The following is a 17,785-nucleotide window of genomic DNA, read 5'->3' as shown; positions in this document are numbered from 1 at the left end:
TAACAGCTTACTTACAACTGGGCTCGTCAGGCACTCTTCTTGGCTGAAGTGGTTATTATTATATTTACATGCTTCCAGCTCCCGTTTTTCCTCGATGACAGCTCGTACCTTTCCACTCCCCTTTTTCTCCCTCCTCGCGCTCACAGACACATAACGTGTATGGCAGTCCATTCTCCCAGCAGCACGGACTACACTGCCCATGATGCTACATTCTTTAGAGCTATGCTTGTAGCATTCTGCCTGTTAGCTTAGCACAACAACAACAACAACGAAAAGGCGCTCTCTCACCCAGGAAACACACAGTCGCAGAAAGAGAGAGAGAGCGTCGCCCTGTAACCATGGCAACCGTAACGCTGCCGCCTGGAACAACAGAACGTAGCTGTCAAACAAAACCCAAACAGTCCTGACCCGCGACAATATGAAACAGGAAAGTACCGCAGTGTAATCCATTTATTTCAACAAAGTAACTGTATTCTGAATACCACCTTTTTAAACGGTAACTGTAACGGAATACAGTTACTCATATTTTGTATTCTAAATACGTAACGGCGGTACATGTATTCCGTTACTCCCCAACACTGGTTTCTCTACAGTAAGACACACTGACTGAAATCAGCTGATTATACTGGTTTATAGTGGCTCAAGGTGGATTACTTACTGTTCCTGCTGCTGTGGAGCCTGAGGATTATCCTTTTTGTTAGCTTTGATGCATGTACTTAAACAGATGTTTCAAGCTTATGAAGATTGCTTTTGTTAAACAAACTAAACAGGATGTGCCAGTGTGAGCGAGAAATATGAAGACAGTTTCTATTAATCACCCATTTCTCAAACTCCGCCCACAGCTTTATACAACGTTTCTGAAGTTATGTTTGTTTTCATACACATGACATTAAGGCAAAAAGTTGTAAATGTGTAACTATTAATTTTGTTTGTTGTTAAAAATCGTGGTTAGTATTTGTTCTATGATGAGCCAGTGCTGCAGCTCCCTCTGTGTCTTCTGGTTCTTATTGATGGCACTTTGTTGTGTTTCCAGTAATGTGAGTTTCACCTCTTTAAGGGGCCTGGTGTTAGCAGCTGTGTGTGTGTGTGTGTGTGTGTGTGTGTGTGTGTGTGTGTGTGTGTGTGTGTGTGTGTGTGTGTGTGTGTGTGTGTGTGTGTGTGTGTGTGCGCCTCGGCTCTTGCCCTGTGTGCAGATGTCGTACCACATATTGAACAGCCATGTGTGGCATGTTTGATCAGTTTGGCTTTTTCTCCTTTAAATTCTGGATCAGGTGAGCCGAGGCTCTGCTGGATCAGTTCTTTCCTGTTTTGTAATAAACTGATCCTGGTCTACAGTCAGAGAAAGATCCAAGAATCCTGTTGGTGCAGATTCTTTGGGAGCTGGGAGGAGCTGCTCAGTCATGATGACACAGCACAAAACCAAACACAGCGAGCTTCAGTCCCCCCTGTTCAAGCCAAAAGGACCGACAGGAAGTGGGTCAATGACTGGTTACTGTTTCCTGTATAAGCAGTGATCACATGGCTGAGACCTGTTTGATTGTTTCTATTTTAATATCCTTAACACTGCCTTAGTTTGCTTTGTGTTTGTCATCTTTTTATTGATTTATTCTGCAGAAGAAAAGTTGATTTTCGTTCGTTACACTTTGTCACTGTGAATCTGACAGAACAGTTAGGAGTCATAAATCCACAGGCCTGAAGGGTCGAAGGTCAAAGCACTCACTGTTTGTGAGAGACCGCACTCCCCCACTGCGCGCACACACACACACACACACACACACTCAGCAATGGAAACAGCGGCTTGTCTGTGGTTGGAGGGTGGGTGCTTTACAAGACTGGTGGTTTTGGCAGACGAGGGGAGGAGACGCTGATTTGTAAGATTTATGGTTTATAACAAAGAGCAGCTGATGACGGGAAACAGCTCTCAGCCAGATAGCCCAACCAACACGAGCGGTGCAGTATAAAGAGATGTCAATGTGAGGTGTGAGGGGTCTGAAATCAGAGTTCTCAATGTTGGTAACCATGGTAACGCATGCTGACCACATCCTGTTCCACAGCTGAACATTTTCACTGAGTCACAGTAACACAGGAAGATGTGCAGTAAAGTCACAGCCACAGAGTGCTAACAGACCACACGCTCTAGTAACAAGAGAGCAGAACACGGATCCGTTTGTTAGTCGTGTTTATCTCTGAGGATTTAGATTCTGTGGGTTTTATGTTGTTTTGGACACAGGTTAAAGTTCCCACATCTGCAGCACTCAGCATCACAGCAGCCTGTTTCTCTCGTGTGCAGCTGCTGAAACTTTCTTAGTCAGTTTAACCAAAATAAGTAAAGCAGTCAAAGCTGAACCTCTGCCAGCATGTCTGCACATTTAATATTGTTCCTTTCATTATTCAGTCTTCACTTCACAGTAACAAAGGAAGTGACTGCTAACAGGTTAACTTAGGTATGTTTTCCAGTTTGTGCCAAAGCTGCAGTGGTTTCCACGTGCAGTCTGATGGCCGAGGGCTGGACTGTGTCATACTGTGATTACATAAACTTCCTGCCCCCTCACCGGTTTTGAGTTTGTTGGTGGTTATTCATTCTTCTTTGGTATCTTTGAGAGTTTCATTGTCTCTATTTCTGCCTCATAGTTTCTTGTTTATGTCAGTTTCCTTTGTGTCCAGTGTTCCTCATTCAGTTAGGCAATATTCAGTTACCATCTTTTGTGTTCCTTGCATTTAGTTTTTTGTATTTTCGAGCAATAAAGCAGTAAAGTTCAGTCCTGCCTGCCTCTGCTCATCATATCTGCTTTGATTGTGAGGGACCAGCTTTCCTCTAAACTCTGCTCTGCATGGCTGCAGTGTGAACAGTCAGATCAGGTTACAGCAGTGCTACAACAGTTGCATCATGTTACAGCTAGATAGATATAAATATTTTCTATCTCAGATTTAATCGCCTGCGTTTACACAGAGGAAAAATGAACACTGGCATCACGTCTAATAAAAGGATATTTGCACAGGAGTAATGTGATTACTGCAGCAGGAACCTCAACAATGGCCTCATTATGTCTCCTGTCGACTTTCCACAGCAGTTTTTTATGTGGGTAGTGATTCTTTCCTCTCTCTTTAACTAAATGCTGACATATCACATAATGATTTGAACCTCAAATTTGTTTGTGGTTTCTAGAAGTCGGCGAGGAATAAAGAATATCTGACTGATGGCTCATCGTCACTGGTTCATCTGTTTCAGTCAGAGTGATACCTGCCACTAACTGAGTACATGTGTGGGTTTGTAGTTTCTTTCTTAAAACCACAGAAACTGTGAATACTGTTGCTGTGGTCTGGATGGTGACCTGCAACCAGTGCACATGCTAAATAAACAGAGAGGCCACCACAAGAGCACACATATCAGCTAGCTGATCACTAAAACTAGCTAGCTGATCAGCTAGCTAAAACTAGCTAGCTGATATCTGTGAGTGACTGTTGACCACCCGTCACATGTTAAAGCAATGCACACATGTGAATTTTCCCTTTATGATGACAAACCAGAACATTTTCTTGGTGGTTTTAACCTGATTTTAAGACCTGTTGAGCTTCAGCCTGAAAAAAACCTTCCAGGTTAAGATGAAGTAAGGAGTGTAAATCAAAATCAGGAAATACCGGTTTGTGCACTTTAACATCTGCGTGACTTTTTACACTGCCTCTGTGAATGCTGCAGCAGCAGCTCCCAGAGCTGCTGCTGCTCGGAGGATGAGTCACTGAGACGGTGCCTCCACTCAGGGGATTTTTACACCAGGCAGAGTGCAGTTAAAGCAGCAACGTTAATCTGTAATAAAATAATGTTTCATATTCAAGTTAAAAAAACAAATAACTGTGTGACTGATACTTTGAGTGCGTGCTTAGATTTTGGACTTTTTACACTGTCGCTGCAGGGATAGCTCAGTGCGTAGAGTGGTGGCCCCATGATCGGAAGGTTGGGGGTACGAATGCACTGAACGGCTACCCTGAGGTACCCCTGAGCAAGGTACCGTCCCTACACACTGCTCCCCCCCAATGGCTGCCCACTGCTTCACTGAGTGAATTTACTGACGAGGCTCAATAAAGTATACATAAAGTATGAAGTATAATATTTCAGTCGACTGGAGCAAACCCTAACCCTACAGTCAGACTTCAAACTGGCTCCATCGTCCTTGATCCTGCCGCTGCTCACAGACACACAACAGTCAGTGCAGAGAGAAAGTGCTTCCTCCTTCAAAAAGTGAAGTCATACATAAGTCCTGCTCCACTGTGCTCTTCCTCTGTTGTTTAAGACAGCTTTGTGTTTCAGTTTGACAAACCTGTCCCTGAGGCTGGGTCGCTTTGGCCGTATGTTTTGAGTCAATGTCCATCCGTGTTATGAAACTGATTATCTGGATGTGAGCAGACAGTCTGTCTCTGAACACCTCAGAGCTCCTCCTGCTGCTTCTGTCCTGTCTCACATCATCAATAAACACTAGTGTCCCAGCACCACTGGCACTCCTAAAGCCTGCAGTTAGTGTGGACACCCTGAAATGAAAGCTGAGTCTACACGTTATGTCCATGTCCATTATATAACTATAATCAGACTATGTTTCAGTAAACGGGTAAAAATGTGTGTCAGTGTCCAAATATATATGGTAAATGGTCTGTATTTGTACAGCACTTTTACTAGTCCTTAAGGACCCAAAAGCACTTTACACATCCAGTCATCCACCCACACATTCACACACACACACACACACACACACACACACACACACACACACACACACACACACACACACACACACACACACACTTCATACCAGAGAGGAAGAAGAAAGTTCACAAAGGGAGAAATGGACACAGTGTGATGTGACTGCGTGGAGGGTAATTGCTCACCAGACTCCCAGAGGATCAGGGCTGAGCAGGCAGAGGGGGAAATGAGGAGTTTCCAGGCGACTCTGCTTTGTAAAACACATAAAGGAAAAAAAGATCAAGTACTGCATCTTAGAGTGTACAGGCCACAGTTAACACGTTAAAGGTTAAAGTTCATGACAGCACCGTTGCAGAAAGACTGTACCTTGTTTCTCTTGTCTCTAAAATGAGGGGCAGCCTTCTATCACGGGTGGGTGGGGTAAGAGGAGGGACTGATGTCACTGAGGGTCACCAGGTGTGTTTAAACACACACTTAGTTACAGAGTGGTTTAAGAAACACGGGGATGTGACTGGTCACGGCCTTTTGAGTTCCAAACAAAAAACAATGTGATAAAAGGGCGTGGGAGCATCGGGTGGTTTGTTTCAGAGCGCACTTCTGACTGCATTCTTTATATATGATGTTTACTTTGGGGTTTTAATGTTGCAGTTTTGTTTTCTTTCTTTAGACCTTAAACCAGCCCTCGTCTGATCTGTGTGTAGCATGAACTTTACAAAGATGTAACAGCCCAGGTTTGAAGTGGTTTAACGTTTGGTTTGTCCTGTTTTGATGAGCTAAGTTTATCATCTGTATTTCTGATTCTTTGCAATTTGGATTATGTAGTCTGAGGTTTCAGTTGCACGTCTGTCTGACAGGTGACCCGAAGCCTCACCTGAACCTCGGCTCCAGCCTTTCAACCTGTTCTCGCACTGCTGAACGTGCTCAAACATGTAAAGCATGGACTCCCTGCGAGAGAAAGAGCAAAATATGTCCTCACTGACAGTACTTCCTCTTTAGGCGTTTTGATTCAGACTGGACTTCCTCAAAATCAAGGCCCATGGACCAAATTTCATTCATATATATTCAATCTGCATGTCTGTCAAAATTGTTCATAAATGTTATCCCAGCTTGGTGCAGCTGTGGTCTGGATGGTGACCTGCAACCAGTGCACATGCTAACTAAACAGAAAGGCCACATATATCAGCTAGCTAAAACTAGCTAGCTGATATATGTGAGTGACTGTTGACCCCCCCATCACATGTTAAAGCAATGCACACATGTGAATTTTCCCTTTGTGATGACAAACCAGATCATTTTCTTGGGAAACAGAGTTTGTCTTTAGGGTTCACTTTCCCTTTGGTGTCACATGTCATGGCGTCATGGTGAGTTTTACAGTTTGGTCTAGGTTGTGTTAAAACACATGAGGTGGTGTTAATCTGGTTTACCCTGAAAAAGCTCTTCCAGGCTCAGAGGGACTAAGGGCTGTTCATCAGAAACATCAAACACCACTTTGTGCACTTTAACATCTGCGTAATGAAACAGTTTTTCCTTTTTTTTGTTGCATCACTCGTCCGAGGAAACCATGATACCCGAGTGTTTCCTGCCTCAGTGACCCACTGTGCATATTTCCACAGTGGCTTGTTGAATGAGTTGAGGATTGTGGCCGACCTCCCAGCGAGAGCTGGTTGTCTGCACGGCACTTTAAATGCACGCCGCAGACTTCCACAGTTCCTGTCACAGTGCAGACGGGATAATCAGGTCAGTCGTGAATTTGGACCTCTCAGTGTTTTGGCCTTTTAATCCGTCTCAGGTTGATAAGCAGCAGCTAGATTCTCTCAGTGGCTCAGTTTAGCAGTAGGTGAGTGAGTGGAGAGAAAATCTCCAGGAGTTTGGAGTCAGGTTTGTGGCTGCTGGCTGTGTTTTCTATTTGGTTTTTATATCCCAAACCAGAAGCCATGGCTCAACAGTGAGGTGAGAGACCTACTAAGAGCACGTGACAGCGCCTTGAAATCAGGAGACCAACAAGTCTGCAAAGAGGCACACCAATCTCTGCTTAAAGGCATAAAAGAAGCCAAGTGCAAATATAAACAGCGTATCGAGGAACACTTTAACACAAACAACTCCAGAAACATGTGGCAGGGGATCAAGACACTCACTGGCTACAAAGACAGTCGCACACAAACCTCCCAGACATCATCTGACACCCTAAACCATTTCTTTACCTGCTTTGACCAAGAAAACAGGGACACCCATCCTGCCGTTACAAAGAGGGACGATGCCCCCATCCAGCTGGAGCAGCATCAGGTTGGAGCCACACTGTGCAGAGTCAACGCGAGGAAAGCAGCTGGACCTGGCGGTGTAGCCGGTAGAGTGCTTAAAGCATGTGCAGACCAACCAGCAGAGGTTTTCACTGCTACAGTCTGTAGAACCATCCTTCTTTAAGTCAGCCACCATCGTTCCAGTGCCAAAGTGAGCTGCTTGAATGACTATCGTCCATAATACCCATAATTACCAAATGTTTTGAACAGCTCAGTCCTCTTATACTCACTTTTCACCCATGACTGTTCCTTAATCCACACCAGTAACACCATTATAAAACCTGCAGGTCCATCAGGTCGAAGACAAACAGACTCAATAGAAGTTTTTACCCACAGACTGTCAAACATGCCCTTCCTCCACCCTGATTGGAGGATAAGTGCGCTGCCAAAACTCATGGACATTACACCTTATTTATAAAACGTATTTGTATTTATATTTTAATGCAACCAACATCCAACATGGAGAGATGCCAAACTGCCTTTCATTGTTCTTGTAACAGTGACTATAAATAGCTATTCTATTCTATTCTATTCTATTCTATTCTATTCTATTCTATTCTATATGACAGACAGCAACTTCATGTTTTCTGTTAAAAAAGGACCACGAGCTGCTGTTACTGCAAGGTCAGAGCCACACAGCCTGAAGCAGGTGTGGGGAGCTCCAGGCCTCGAGGGCCGGTGTCCTGCAGGTTTAGATGTGTCCTTGATCCAACACAGCTGATTTAAATGGATAAATGACCTCCTCAGCATGTCTTGAAGTTCTCCAGAGGCCTGTTGATCCAGGCCTCAACTGTGATACGATCAGGTGACTGCATCAAGAATATTCCTCTCCTTTGCATGTGCACTGTTGACCCAGGGTGAGAAAAACCTGCAGGACACTGGACCTCGAGGCCTGGAGCTGGGCTAATGGAAGCACAGACATCGTTTCCTGATAGAAAGTGAACATATTGAAATAAAACTGTTTACTCATCTGTCAAACAGAGAGCGTGCCGGCACGAAAGAAAACCACAGACTGTGGAATTCAAGTCGACGAACAACATTATGAAACAAGAAACTTTCATCTTCAGTCAGCTCTGGTTTCAGTTCACGTACACGCCTGGGTGATACTGGACAGACCAAGCATGTCATTGTGTCACATGATTATGGTGCGCTCTGAGGACACCTTTAACTTCGTCCACAGAATTTCTGAAACGTGCTTCTGCGTTTTGTTTCCTTTCTCACTTTTATTTTGAAATTTTCACCGTTTATTGAAACCACTGAAATCATAAACTGCAGTACTGGGATGTATTTACTACTTACATTAACATTTTATTTCAGTAATTACTGCTTTTTTTAGTTTATCTTATTCAAACTTTTAACCATGTTTGGAAATCAGATCAGGATTTGTCTCATTTGTATTTTCTAGGAAGTTTGAATTAACTGCAGCAGGACTTTGTGCTCGCTGTTATATTACAGTGCAAACATGCAAGTCTAATATTACATCTGCAAACTGGTCCCAGAGCTGCTGCTGCTCGGAGGATGAGTCACTGAGACGGTGCCTCCACTCAGGGGATTTTTACACCAGGCAGAGTGCAGTTAAAGCAGCAACGTTAATCTGTAATAAAATAATGTTTCATATTCAAGTTAAAAAAACAAATAACTGTGTGACTGATACTTTGAGTGCGTGCTTAGATTTTGGACTTTTTACACTGTCGCTGCAGGGATAGCTCAGTGCGTAGAGTGGTGGCCCCATGATCGGAAGGTTGGGGGTACGAATGCACTGAACGGCTACCCTGAGGTACCCCTGAGCAAGGTACCGTCCCTACACACTGCTCCCCCCCCAATGGCTGCCCACTGCTTCACTGAGTGAATTTACTGACGAGGCTCAATAAAGTATACATAAAGTACATAAATCAAATGAATCAAATGAAAGGGGAGAGTTTGGGCATCGATGTCAATGACAGTGCTGTAACAGTGCTGCCTGAGCACTGTCTGCTGGCTGAGTTTCTCTTTTATTTTCCTCTGTAGTGCTGTGCAGTATGGTTGACCTTCACAGATAGTCCTGATAGTCCCACAATGTGGTGAACAAACGTGTCACCGGCATTATTATCATTAAACTGCATTCAGATTCAACCACTTGTTAACTGAAAGTGTGGAAACTTTTCCTCTGGTCCTCACATGTCTTGAAGTCGTGGTTGAATCAACAGCGAGCGGTACTTCTGTGAACGGGTCTGACTAGTAACCTCAGAGTCAGCGGGAAGCAGTAACACAGATGTAAGAGAGAACCGCGGTAAAGTGAGCCGTCATTTGTGAGCCGCGGTCAAGCCAGCCGCCTCTTATCCGCCGCATAAATTTCCTTGGCAGCGCCTTTTCGCTTTATGTGCCGATTGAAAGCCTATACCCGCGCACACGTGCACGCGCGCGAACAGTCGCACACGCATGCGCGCACACAAATTACAATGAAACAGCCCGATACAGTCAATACAATTATGGAAATGTCAGAAATTCATTAAAAATCATCCTGAGTAGTTGAGGTTTCAACCCTTTTTCTAGTCAGTGGGTGTGTGGGCAGACAACTCTGGCTTGTCACCCAGTTAGATTTCCTGGTATTTGTAAGATGGCACTATCTACAAATCAGGACACATTAACTATGATATTTAAAAAATGACATGATGACATAGTCCTAGGTCAGTTTACCAAGCATTTCTCAGTTTTGTTCTTTATAGTTCTGTTCATCATATCATTGTTTGTGAGTCCTGGATTATTTGATGATATGTTTACATTATGTATTCTTTTGTTTTCAGTTCCATATTGCTTTTAAGTGTAGTTATTTTTCAGCGTTCCACAAGTGGATGGAAGACTTGTGAAAACACTCTAGTGTTAAAGCCAGTCTTGTCTTCATGTCTGTTTATGGTTTTGTCTGTGTCAAGCTCGTGTATCTTAGGTCTGTGTTTTAGTTTGGTGGCCTCTTGTCTCTTTCTTGTGTTGAGTCTTACGTCCACTGTCTTCTTATTCCCAATGTATCCCTGCTGTGTTACACAGCTGTCTCCAATTCCCCTAATCGCCACCCTATTTCTACATTTTGCCAATCTCCCGGTCTGAAGTACTCGATTCTATTCTATTTATACAGGGAGTGCAGAATTATTAGGCAAGTTGTATTTTTGAGGAATAATTTTATTATTGAACAACAACCATGTTCTCAATGAACCCAAAAAACTCATTAATATCAAAGCTGAATGTTTTTGGAAGTAGTTTTTAGTTTGTTTGTAGTTTGAGCTATTTTAGGGGGATATCTGTGTGTGCAGGTGACTATTACTGTGCATAATTATTAGGCAACTTAACAAAAAACAAATATATACCCATTTCAATTATTTATTTTTACCAGTGAAACCAATATAACATCTCCACATTCACAAATATACATTTCTGACATTCAAAAACAAATCAGCGACCAATATAGCCACCTTTCTTTGCAAGGACACTCAAAAGCCTGCCATCCATGGATTCTGTCAGTGTTTTGATCTGTTCACCATCAACATTGCGTGCAGCAGCAACCACAGCCTCCCAGACACTGTTCAGAGAGGTGTACTGTTTTCCCTCCTTGTAAATCTCACATTTGATGATGGACCACAGGTTCTCAATGGGGTTCAGATCAGGTGAACAAGGTGGCCATGTCATTAGTTTTTCTTCTTTTATACCCTTTCTTGCCAGCCACGCTGTGGAGTACTTGGACGCGTGTGATGGAGCATTGTCCTGCATGAAAATCATGTTTTTCTTGAAGGATGCAGACTTCTTCCTGTACCACTGCTTGAAGAAGGTGTCTTCCAGAAACTGTCAGTAGGACTGGGAGTTGAGCTTGACTCCATCCTCAACCCGAAAAGGCCCCACAAGCTCATCTTTGATGATACCAGCCCAAACCAGTACTCCACCTCCACCTTGCTGGCGTCTGAGTGGGACTGGAGCTCTCTGCCCTTTACCAATCCAGCCACGGGCCCATCCATCTGTAGAAACATAGGTAGAAACATCTGGCAGAAACAGGCTCAAGGAGAGACAGCCATCTACTGTGACTGGCTGAGGTTGATGAAAAGGAGACAGGAAAACATACACACTGTGCAAGAGATACATACTAACTAATGATTAAATGCAGAGAGGTGTATAAACACAGAACGAGCAAAGAAGGAAAAAATTCATACATGATGGGAAGCCCGCAAGAGCCTAGGCTTATTGCAGCACAAATAAGGGAAGATTCAGGGGCACCTGATCCACTATAACTGTATTATTTGTCAAAACTGAGGGTTTTAATGCTAATCTCAAAAGCAGAGATGGGTGTTTGTCTTCTGAATTAATTTAGAATAGAATAGAATTCAACTTTATTGTCATTGCACATGTCACAGGTACAAGGCAAGAAAATGCAGTTTGCATCCATCCAGAAGTGCTTTAGCCATGATATAGATATATTAGAATATATATTAGCAATAATATAGATATGTAAGTATATTACAGAAATGGATCTATTATGGTATGTTACAATGTACACGGTATGAAGGTATGTTATGAATATGCTATAACTATAAGTATAGTTACAGGCTGTAGTGAGTACAAGCTATGTACAGGCTATGAACAGGATATAAATATAAAAAACTATACAGAATATGAGATATACAGCTATACAGAAACGTGAACTATGCAGGTTATAAACAGTTGTAGAATTAAAAATGATCGTATTGTACAGAATGATGTGAGCTGCATCCACAGAAGAGAGGTCTAAGAGATGAAGACTCTGATTACCGTTCAACCTTAAAATTCTATAGGAACCACAAGTACACCTAATATTCCAAAATTAAAATCTGGATTTCAGAGCGAGTCAGTGAAGAAAAGCAAATATGCTGTCTCTTTATAGTCCCTGTCATGACTCTCTCCGCAGCACTTTTGATCCATCAATATTAAACAATTATTGATGCAGCAGATTGAGATGAAACCTGGCCCAGAGGTACAGTAGGTGTCCCAGAGAAGGAATCTGTTGAAAGTTGGACATCAACTATTCTGGATGATTTTTAATGAATTTTTGAAATTTCCATATTTGTAGTGTATTGGCTGTATTGAATTGAATATAAGTTTCCTTTAATTTCTGAGGAATTCTACAGTAAATCTGGATGAAACTTGGCACACAGGTACAGTAGGTGTCCTAGAGGAGGTATGTGTTGAAAGTTGGACCTCAACTATTCTGGATGATTTTTAATGAATTTTTATATAAAGCGAAAAGGCGCTACCGTAAAGACTGGTGTAAAAGCGCAAGGAAATTTATGCGGCGGATAGGAGGCGGCTGGCTTGACCGCGGCTCACAAATGACGGCTCACTTTACCGCGGTTAAGAGACAGTGGCGGTCACACTGGAGGGCGGGTCTTGTTTATAAATAGCCTGCAGGTCTCACACTCTCTCATTCTGCTGCTGCTGCTGAGGAATGAGCTGCTCTCCAATGCACCGCTTCTTCTTCCTCGTGTTTGTCCCTCTGTGTGAGTAATTCTCCTTTTTCATCATCGTTTGCCTTTTTGAATACAAATCTGTGTTTGTCAAACTTAGCGACTTTGTCGCTATATTTAGCCAGTTTTCAGACCCTCTTAGCGACTTTTTTTTCTAAAAAGCGACTAGCGACAAATCAGGCGACTTTTTCTGGTGTTATTGGAGACTTATTTATGACGACTTTTTGACGTGAAAGCGCGGATCGCTCTTACTCTCAACAAGCAGCGGTGCTTTGGCACGGTGCACCTCCACCCGTGCCAAAGCGCTCACGCGGGTTGGTGGAGGATAGTCCTCCCCCAGCTGCTGTCAGGGCAGGAGACGTTCACACCTGTGCGTCCAAACGGCAAATGAATCGCGCACGAGTGAAGCCGCTGCTCCGCACTGACTGTAACGGAGTCACATCTTATTTTACTGTTATGCTGTTCGGGTCACTTTTGCCGGTCCAAGCCCGGGTAAAGGAGCAGGGTTGGAATTGTGACATTAAAAAACAATAATTGCTAAAAGAAACTTAATTTGTAGTTCTAAATAAATTCTAAATGCATTTAGGACGTTTTTCTACTCACTTTGTATTTTCCACGATGTTATTTCTCTCTCCAACAACGTAGGTTACAATTACTTTTAGGACAGCAATAGTGATTTTTCTTACTGAGGAGTTGGCAACACTGCCAGTCAGCAGGTTGAAGGCGCGATCAGCTTTTGACTTTGTTTAGTTAAAACTCCAGTTAAAATTGTCGCTGACATTATAAATGTCTCTCTAAGACAGATTTGGCCCAGAGGAATGTTACAGTAGTTCTGTACCCATATTTTAAGAGGCCAAAAAGAACCGGATTGGTAAAAATGTAGGTACAATATCACAGTTATAAAGATCCTTGAAAAACTGGTGAGGGTCAGGGAGTGTGGGGATCGGGTGGGTGCCGTTTGGGGTCTGCTGTCTCGCTCGTTTGGGGCTGGGTCGTGCCGCCCGGTACCCTGCTTGGGCTTCGGTGTTCTGAGTCCTTCTCTCTACCTGCCCTTAGCAGTAGCGGTTTTTAATACGGGCGACATGTTGCCCAGGGCGGCATCACGGGCATCGGGGGAAAAAAATGGTGCCCGCCCTCATGCTGCCGACGTCACGCCAGCGCATATTGGGAATGGCTTAGGCACCCAGTAGCGGTCCTAGCCTGTTTGGCGCCCCGGGCGAACACTCTCTCTGCACCCCCCCCCCCCCCCCCCCCCACACACACACACACATAAAACATTAAGGATTGTACATGAACATAAAACTGTTGTCGGAACCACACTGAATTTCACCAGAGAAACACACAAACACACTCACGTTTCTCCTCCTCTTCTTTTCTATTTTTTCTAAACTGAGCACCTGATGGCTTTGAACTTTTTGTGTCCATCTTCCATTGGTTTTAATTTTTCACTCCAGTATGAACACCCATCCCCCAACACAAGGATCAGCACAACATAACCTAACACACCTACACCTTAGTTCACAGATTCACTTTGTCTGAGGTGCATTTCTGGGATTTCACACAACCCAGGATTCAAATCATGAATACATGATGGGCTTGGATTTACAACATTATGAATGAAATGTCTTTTTGACGGCTTGTGTGAGACTTTAAATCATCAAACTGTAAATTTTAAATTGTTATTGATCCTTTACTCCGAGTCCTAAAGTGTAGATTTATTTTCTTACTCTTCTTATATTTATTGTTTGTTTACTTGCACTGCTGTAGCTGGAGCCTCGTCGTCTCGTCTCTCTATATGCTGGACTGTAAGTAGCGGAGATGACAATAAAGTTTACTTTGACTTCAGCAGCGCGCAGGCGCACCGAGGGCTCTCGCGCTCACTCTTCGTGTATAGAATTTCGAAAAAACATCGGTGCAAATTATAAGTCTGTATTATGATGTCTGGTGTTTTCGTGTTTGTTGGTTTGATTTTATTTTGTTTTATTTTGCGAGTTGGTTATTAGACGCTGCTCTAGCCGGTCAGAGAATCCCCCGCCGCCCCGCCCTCTCCTCCCTGTGCCGCAAGCAGCAGGCGCAGCTCGCGAACGGAGGGCGCCCTTACTCCCAGCAAATGGGCAAAGGGGCCGGCTGCTTCCAAATGGAGCACATTTCATTCATAATGTTGTAAATCCAAGCGCCGGAGGGAGTGTTCGCCCAGAGCGCCAAACAGGCTAGGACCGCCACTGGCCCTTAGCACATCTGTGGAGCCAGGATGTGCTGACTTAAATTTCCGTGGGAGCTCTGGACACCGGTGCAGTACGCTGCTGTTCTGGTGTTTGTGACCTTGATGGAGGTGGAGATGTTCTCACAGAACAAGCTCCCACACTACCTGGAGTTATCTCCTCCAGCGTGCTCACCATGCCTGCATGTTTGGTGTCGAAGCCTCAGCAGGCTGAACTTTAAAGGATGTGTTTATAATGATGCAACCTCACGAATGTCCATGCGCACACAAGATGTGTGTGTGTGTGTGTGTCTTCTTTTTCTTTAAAAACCATCAGTTTCTGGATGAGATGAAAGAAAGCTTCATGTAGAAGATGTGTGATCTGTTTTTATTACTTATTGTATCATTGCTTCTCATATCAGTATATAATTATAAATGCCTGATGTCTGTTGGTGAAACTAGGTAAACTTTAATGAGTCTTTAACAGACAAAAATAATTTACAAATGATTTTCATCAAACTAATCTGCAGGCAGAGACATGTTGGCCTGATGGAGACCCGGCCTGCCAAAGATTTCTTTTTAAAGCTCACAGTAATATGGTTTCAAATATCACAGCTGAGATATCACAGTTATCGCTCCCCTTCTAGCATTAGCATGGATGAATTGCTCTTTAATGGCAGGAAAAATGTGACAACGTGAAAAGTGAAACGTGTTGCTTCTAAAACAATTCAGATCAAATAAGGACGAAAGAACAAAGGTTTGATTCCCGTTGCCCTGCTCTGTGTCTCTCTCAGGGGCAGCTGTTCGATCTGATGAATCACTGACTGGGAGCTTTGGGGAGACCCTGAAACTCGACACTCCAGATACTCAGCTGATCGGTGAATATGAGATCATCTGGTCTCATGTTCAAGGGGGAACCACTACCGTCTTAATCGACTATGATGCTGGAGAATGGAGAAAAAATGCAACAGACAAGCACCAGCTGGATGAAAAGACCGGCTCACTCATCATTCGGTCCCTCACTGCTAATGACAGCGGACTTTATCAGAGGCAGCTCTTCAAAGGGAGCGAGCTGATCGAGAAAGAATTTAACCTGACTGTTGTGGGTCAGTAGTGAAATAGTCACGCAACACAAACACACTGGGGACATACTCACTTTAGTTAGCATCACATTATTTACCATTATTTCTTCTTATTATAGAAACGTCACATCATGAAGTCACATTAACAACCCTTTCAGCATGCTTGTCTCCTTTTCGTCTGTTCCAGGTCCAAAACCAACTACGCCTCCAAAGAACTGGATACCCTGGATACTCTGGATCGTTGGTGTTGCTGTACTGATTGTGTTGGTCGTTCTTGTCGGCTGTGCTGTGTGGAAATATCGTGAGCGAATCAAAGCTCAGTGTGAGCGTAAAAGTAAGAGTGTGGGTTAGGGTTAGTTTCCTGTGGGGTTACCTTCATCTGTGATGAATGAACTTTCTCACTATGAGACACGATGAGCTGACAGATTCTCAGTCTGTGTCACTGAAAGCAAAACCAGGAAGTCAGATTTCAAAATCCTTTGAAGGTTTGATCATTTCTAGCTTTTATCCAGATATTACAACAAATACCATCACACGCTGTGGTCAGCAGCCTGCAGGCATCAGCTGCAGCTGGTTGTTAATATGAACTTAATGAAGTGTCCACCACACTGAGAGACATTAGGAGTCACAGTCAGCATCTCTTGTGTCCGTAGTTTTCAGTCTGGATCTGTAGAAAGAGCTCGACTAAACCTCAGTGAGATGTTCAGTGTTGATGCATCTGCAGAGCTGCTCTTCTTCTTTCAGACAGATGCTGTGACGTCTTTAACACGTGATCCACTGTCATCAGTCGTATTTTGTGTTTTCTTTTGTTCACAGAAAGGTTTCGGGTTCGGTACGCAGAGTGTGATCAAGAAGATCCTGGAAGATCCTCCGGACAGGAGAATGTAACACAGGATACAGCTGTGCAGATACAGCTGTGTAACGGACCTCCCACAGACGTCCAGCGTTACAAAGGTCATGTTTAATGCTGCGGACCTGACAGCGAGCAGTAAATAGCAGTAAATATGGCCTCTGTCTTTACTGTCTGTCTCTTTAAGACATTTGTCTACAAAAGATCCAAAGAGCAGCTGCTGCACTGTGAACCTGTAACATCCATGGAGAGAGTCGTAGGTTTTTAAAGTCTGGCACATGTATCTCAGTGGACCTGCTCTTTCTGATATGCAGTGCTGCTTTTACATTTTCTTCATCAGGTACTAAATATCTACATGTTGCACTGATTCTGGATGTCAGTCTCTGATAACACCAAAGAGCCACAATATTCCTGTAATTTTACGCATTAATCCTGTAGAAACGCTGAGATGTTCTCCTGTACTGGCACTTCTTCTTCTTCTGTCATGTTAAAATATCTCAGGGATTAAATGTGTAGTTAGCTTCACTCGTCTCGCTCACTTAAGATCAACGTGGGCTGTAAGTGGCCCTGGATGTCAAACCATATGGATATTCCTGGATATTTAAACCAAACAGGAACGACGTCTTTCCAAACAAACCAAAACTGATTCTGAGGAAACTTGAAAAGCTCTGACAGACCGGGCTGTTTGGTGTTTACTGTTGTAATAATATTGCAATAAAAGACATTTCCAGTGTGTGTGACAGACTTTACATGATTGATCTTTGGCAGTTTTTCCTTTTCTTTGATGTTGTTGTAAAAACCACAGTGAGACTGAATGATGCTGATTTACTGAGAATTTCATGTGTTTGTACGGCTGGTGGATAAAATTCTGGTTATAAACTTACATTTGCATCCATTTAAATAAAGACTGTGATTAGAATCAATTCACTTTTACTTCATTTGTTTTGTTTGATCAAGTTGATCCTTGAACATCAGGATTTCTGTTGGCAGTTTGTCAGCTGTCATGTTGTTGATCTTTTATATACAGTCTGTGGTTTGAAGCCGCGGGGCTCACTGTTGTCACGGACCGCAGATGTAATCAGTAATCTGTGTCAGTAATCTGTAATCCTGACTGAATTTGACGCCAGGAGTAATTAGGGCTTCTGCTCTGACAACATTCAGGACATGTAACCGTACACTGGTTGGTGGTCACATACGTACAGCT

The 17,785-nt window shown here is 43.4% G+C and overlaps 1 protein-coding gene across 1 annotated transcript; it reads left to right on the top strand.

Moving 5' to 3' along the window:
- The first annotated feature begins 12,359 nt into the window (after positions 1-12,359).
- On the top strand, positions 12,360-17,504 carry LOC146668880 (uncharacterized). The gene is made up of 4 exons (XM_085408149.1): positions 12,360-12,482; positions 15,444-15,755; positions 15,919-16,051; positions 16,552-17,504. Exons 1-4 carry the CDS (start codon positions 12,431-12,433, stop codon positions 16,694-16,696), a joined length of 642 nt encoding a protein of 213 aa, XP_085264275.1. The 5' UTR covers positions 12,360-12,430; the 3' UTR covers positions 16,697-17,504.
- The last annotated feature ends 281 nt before the right edge of the window (positions 17,505-17,785 follow it).

This window comes from Rhamphochromis longiceps, linkage group LG6, assembly GCF_057381845.1.
Source record: "Rhamphochromis longiceps isolate RC_006_pf linkage group LG6, R_longiceps_female_GT1.1, whole genome shotgun sequence".
Taxonomy (NCBI): domain Eukaryota; kingdom Metazoa; phylum Chordata; class Actinopteri; order Cichliformes; family Cichlidae; genus Rhamphochromis; species Rhamphochromis longiceps.
Note: the sequence above shows the minus strand (reverse complement) of the source record. Positions and strands in the feature narration are given on the sequence as shown.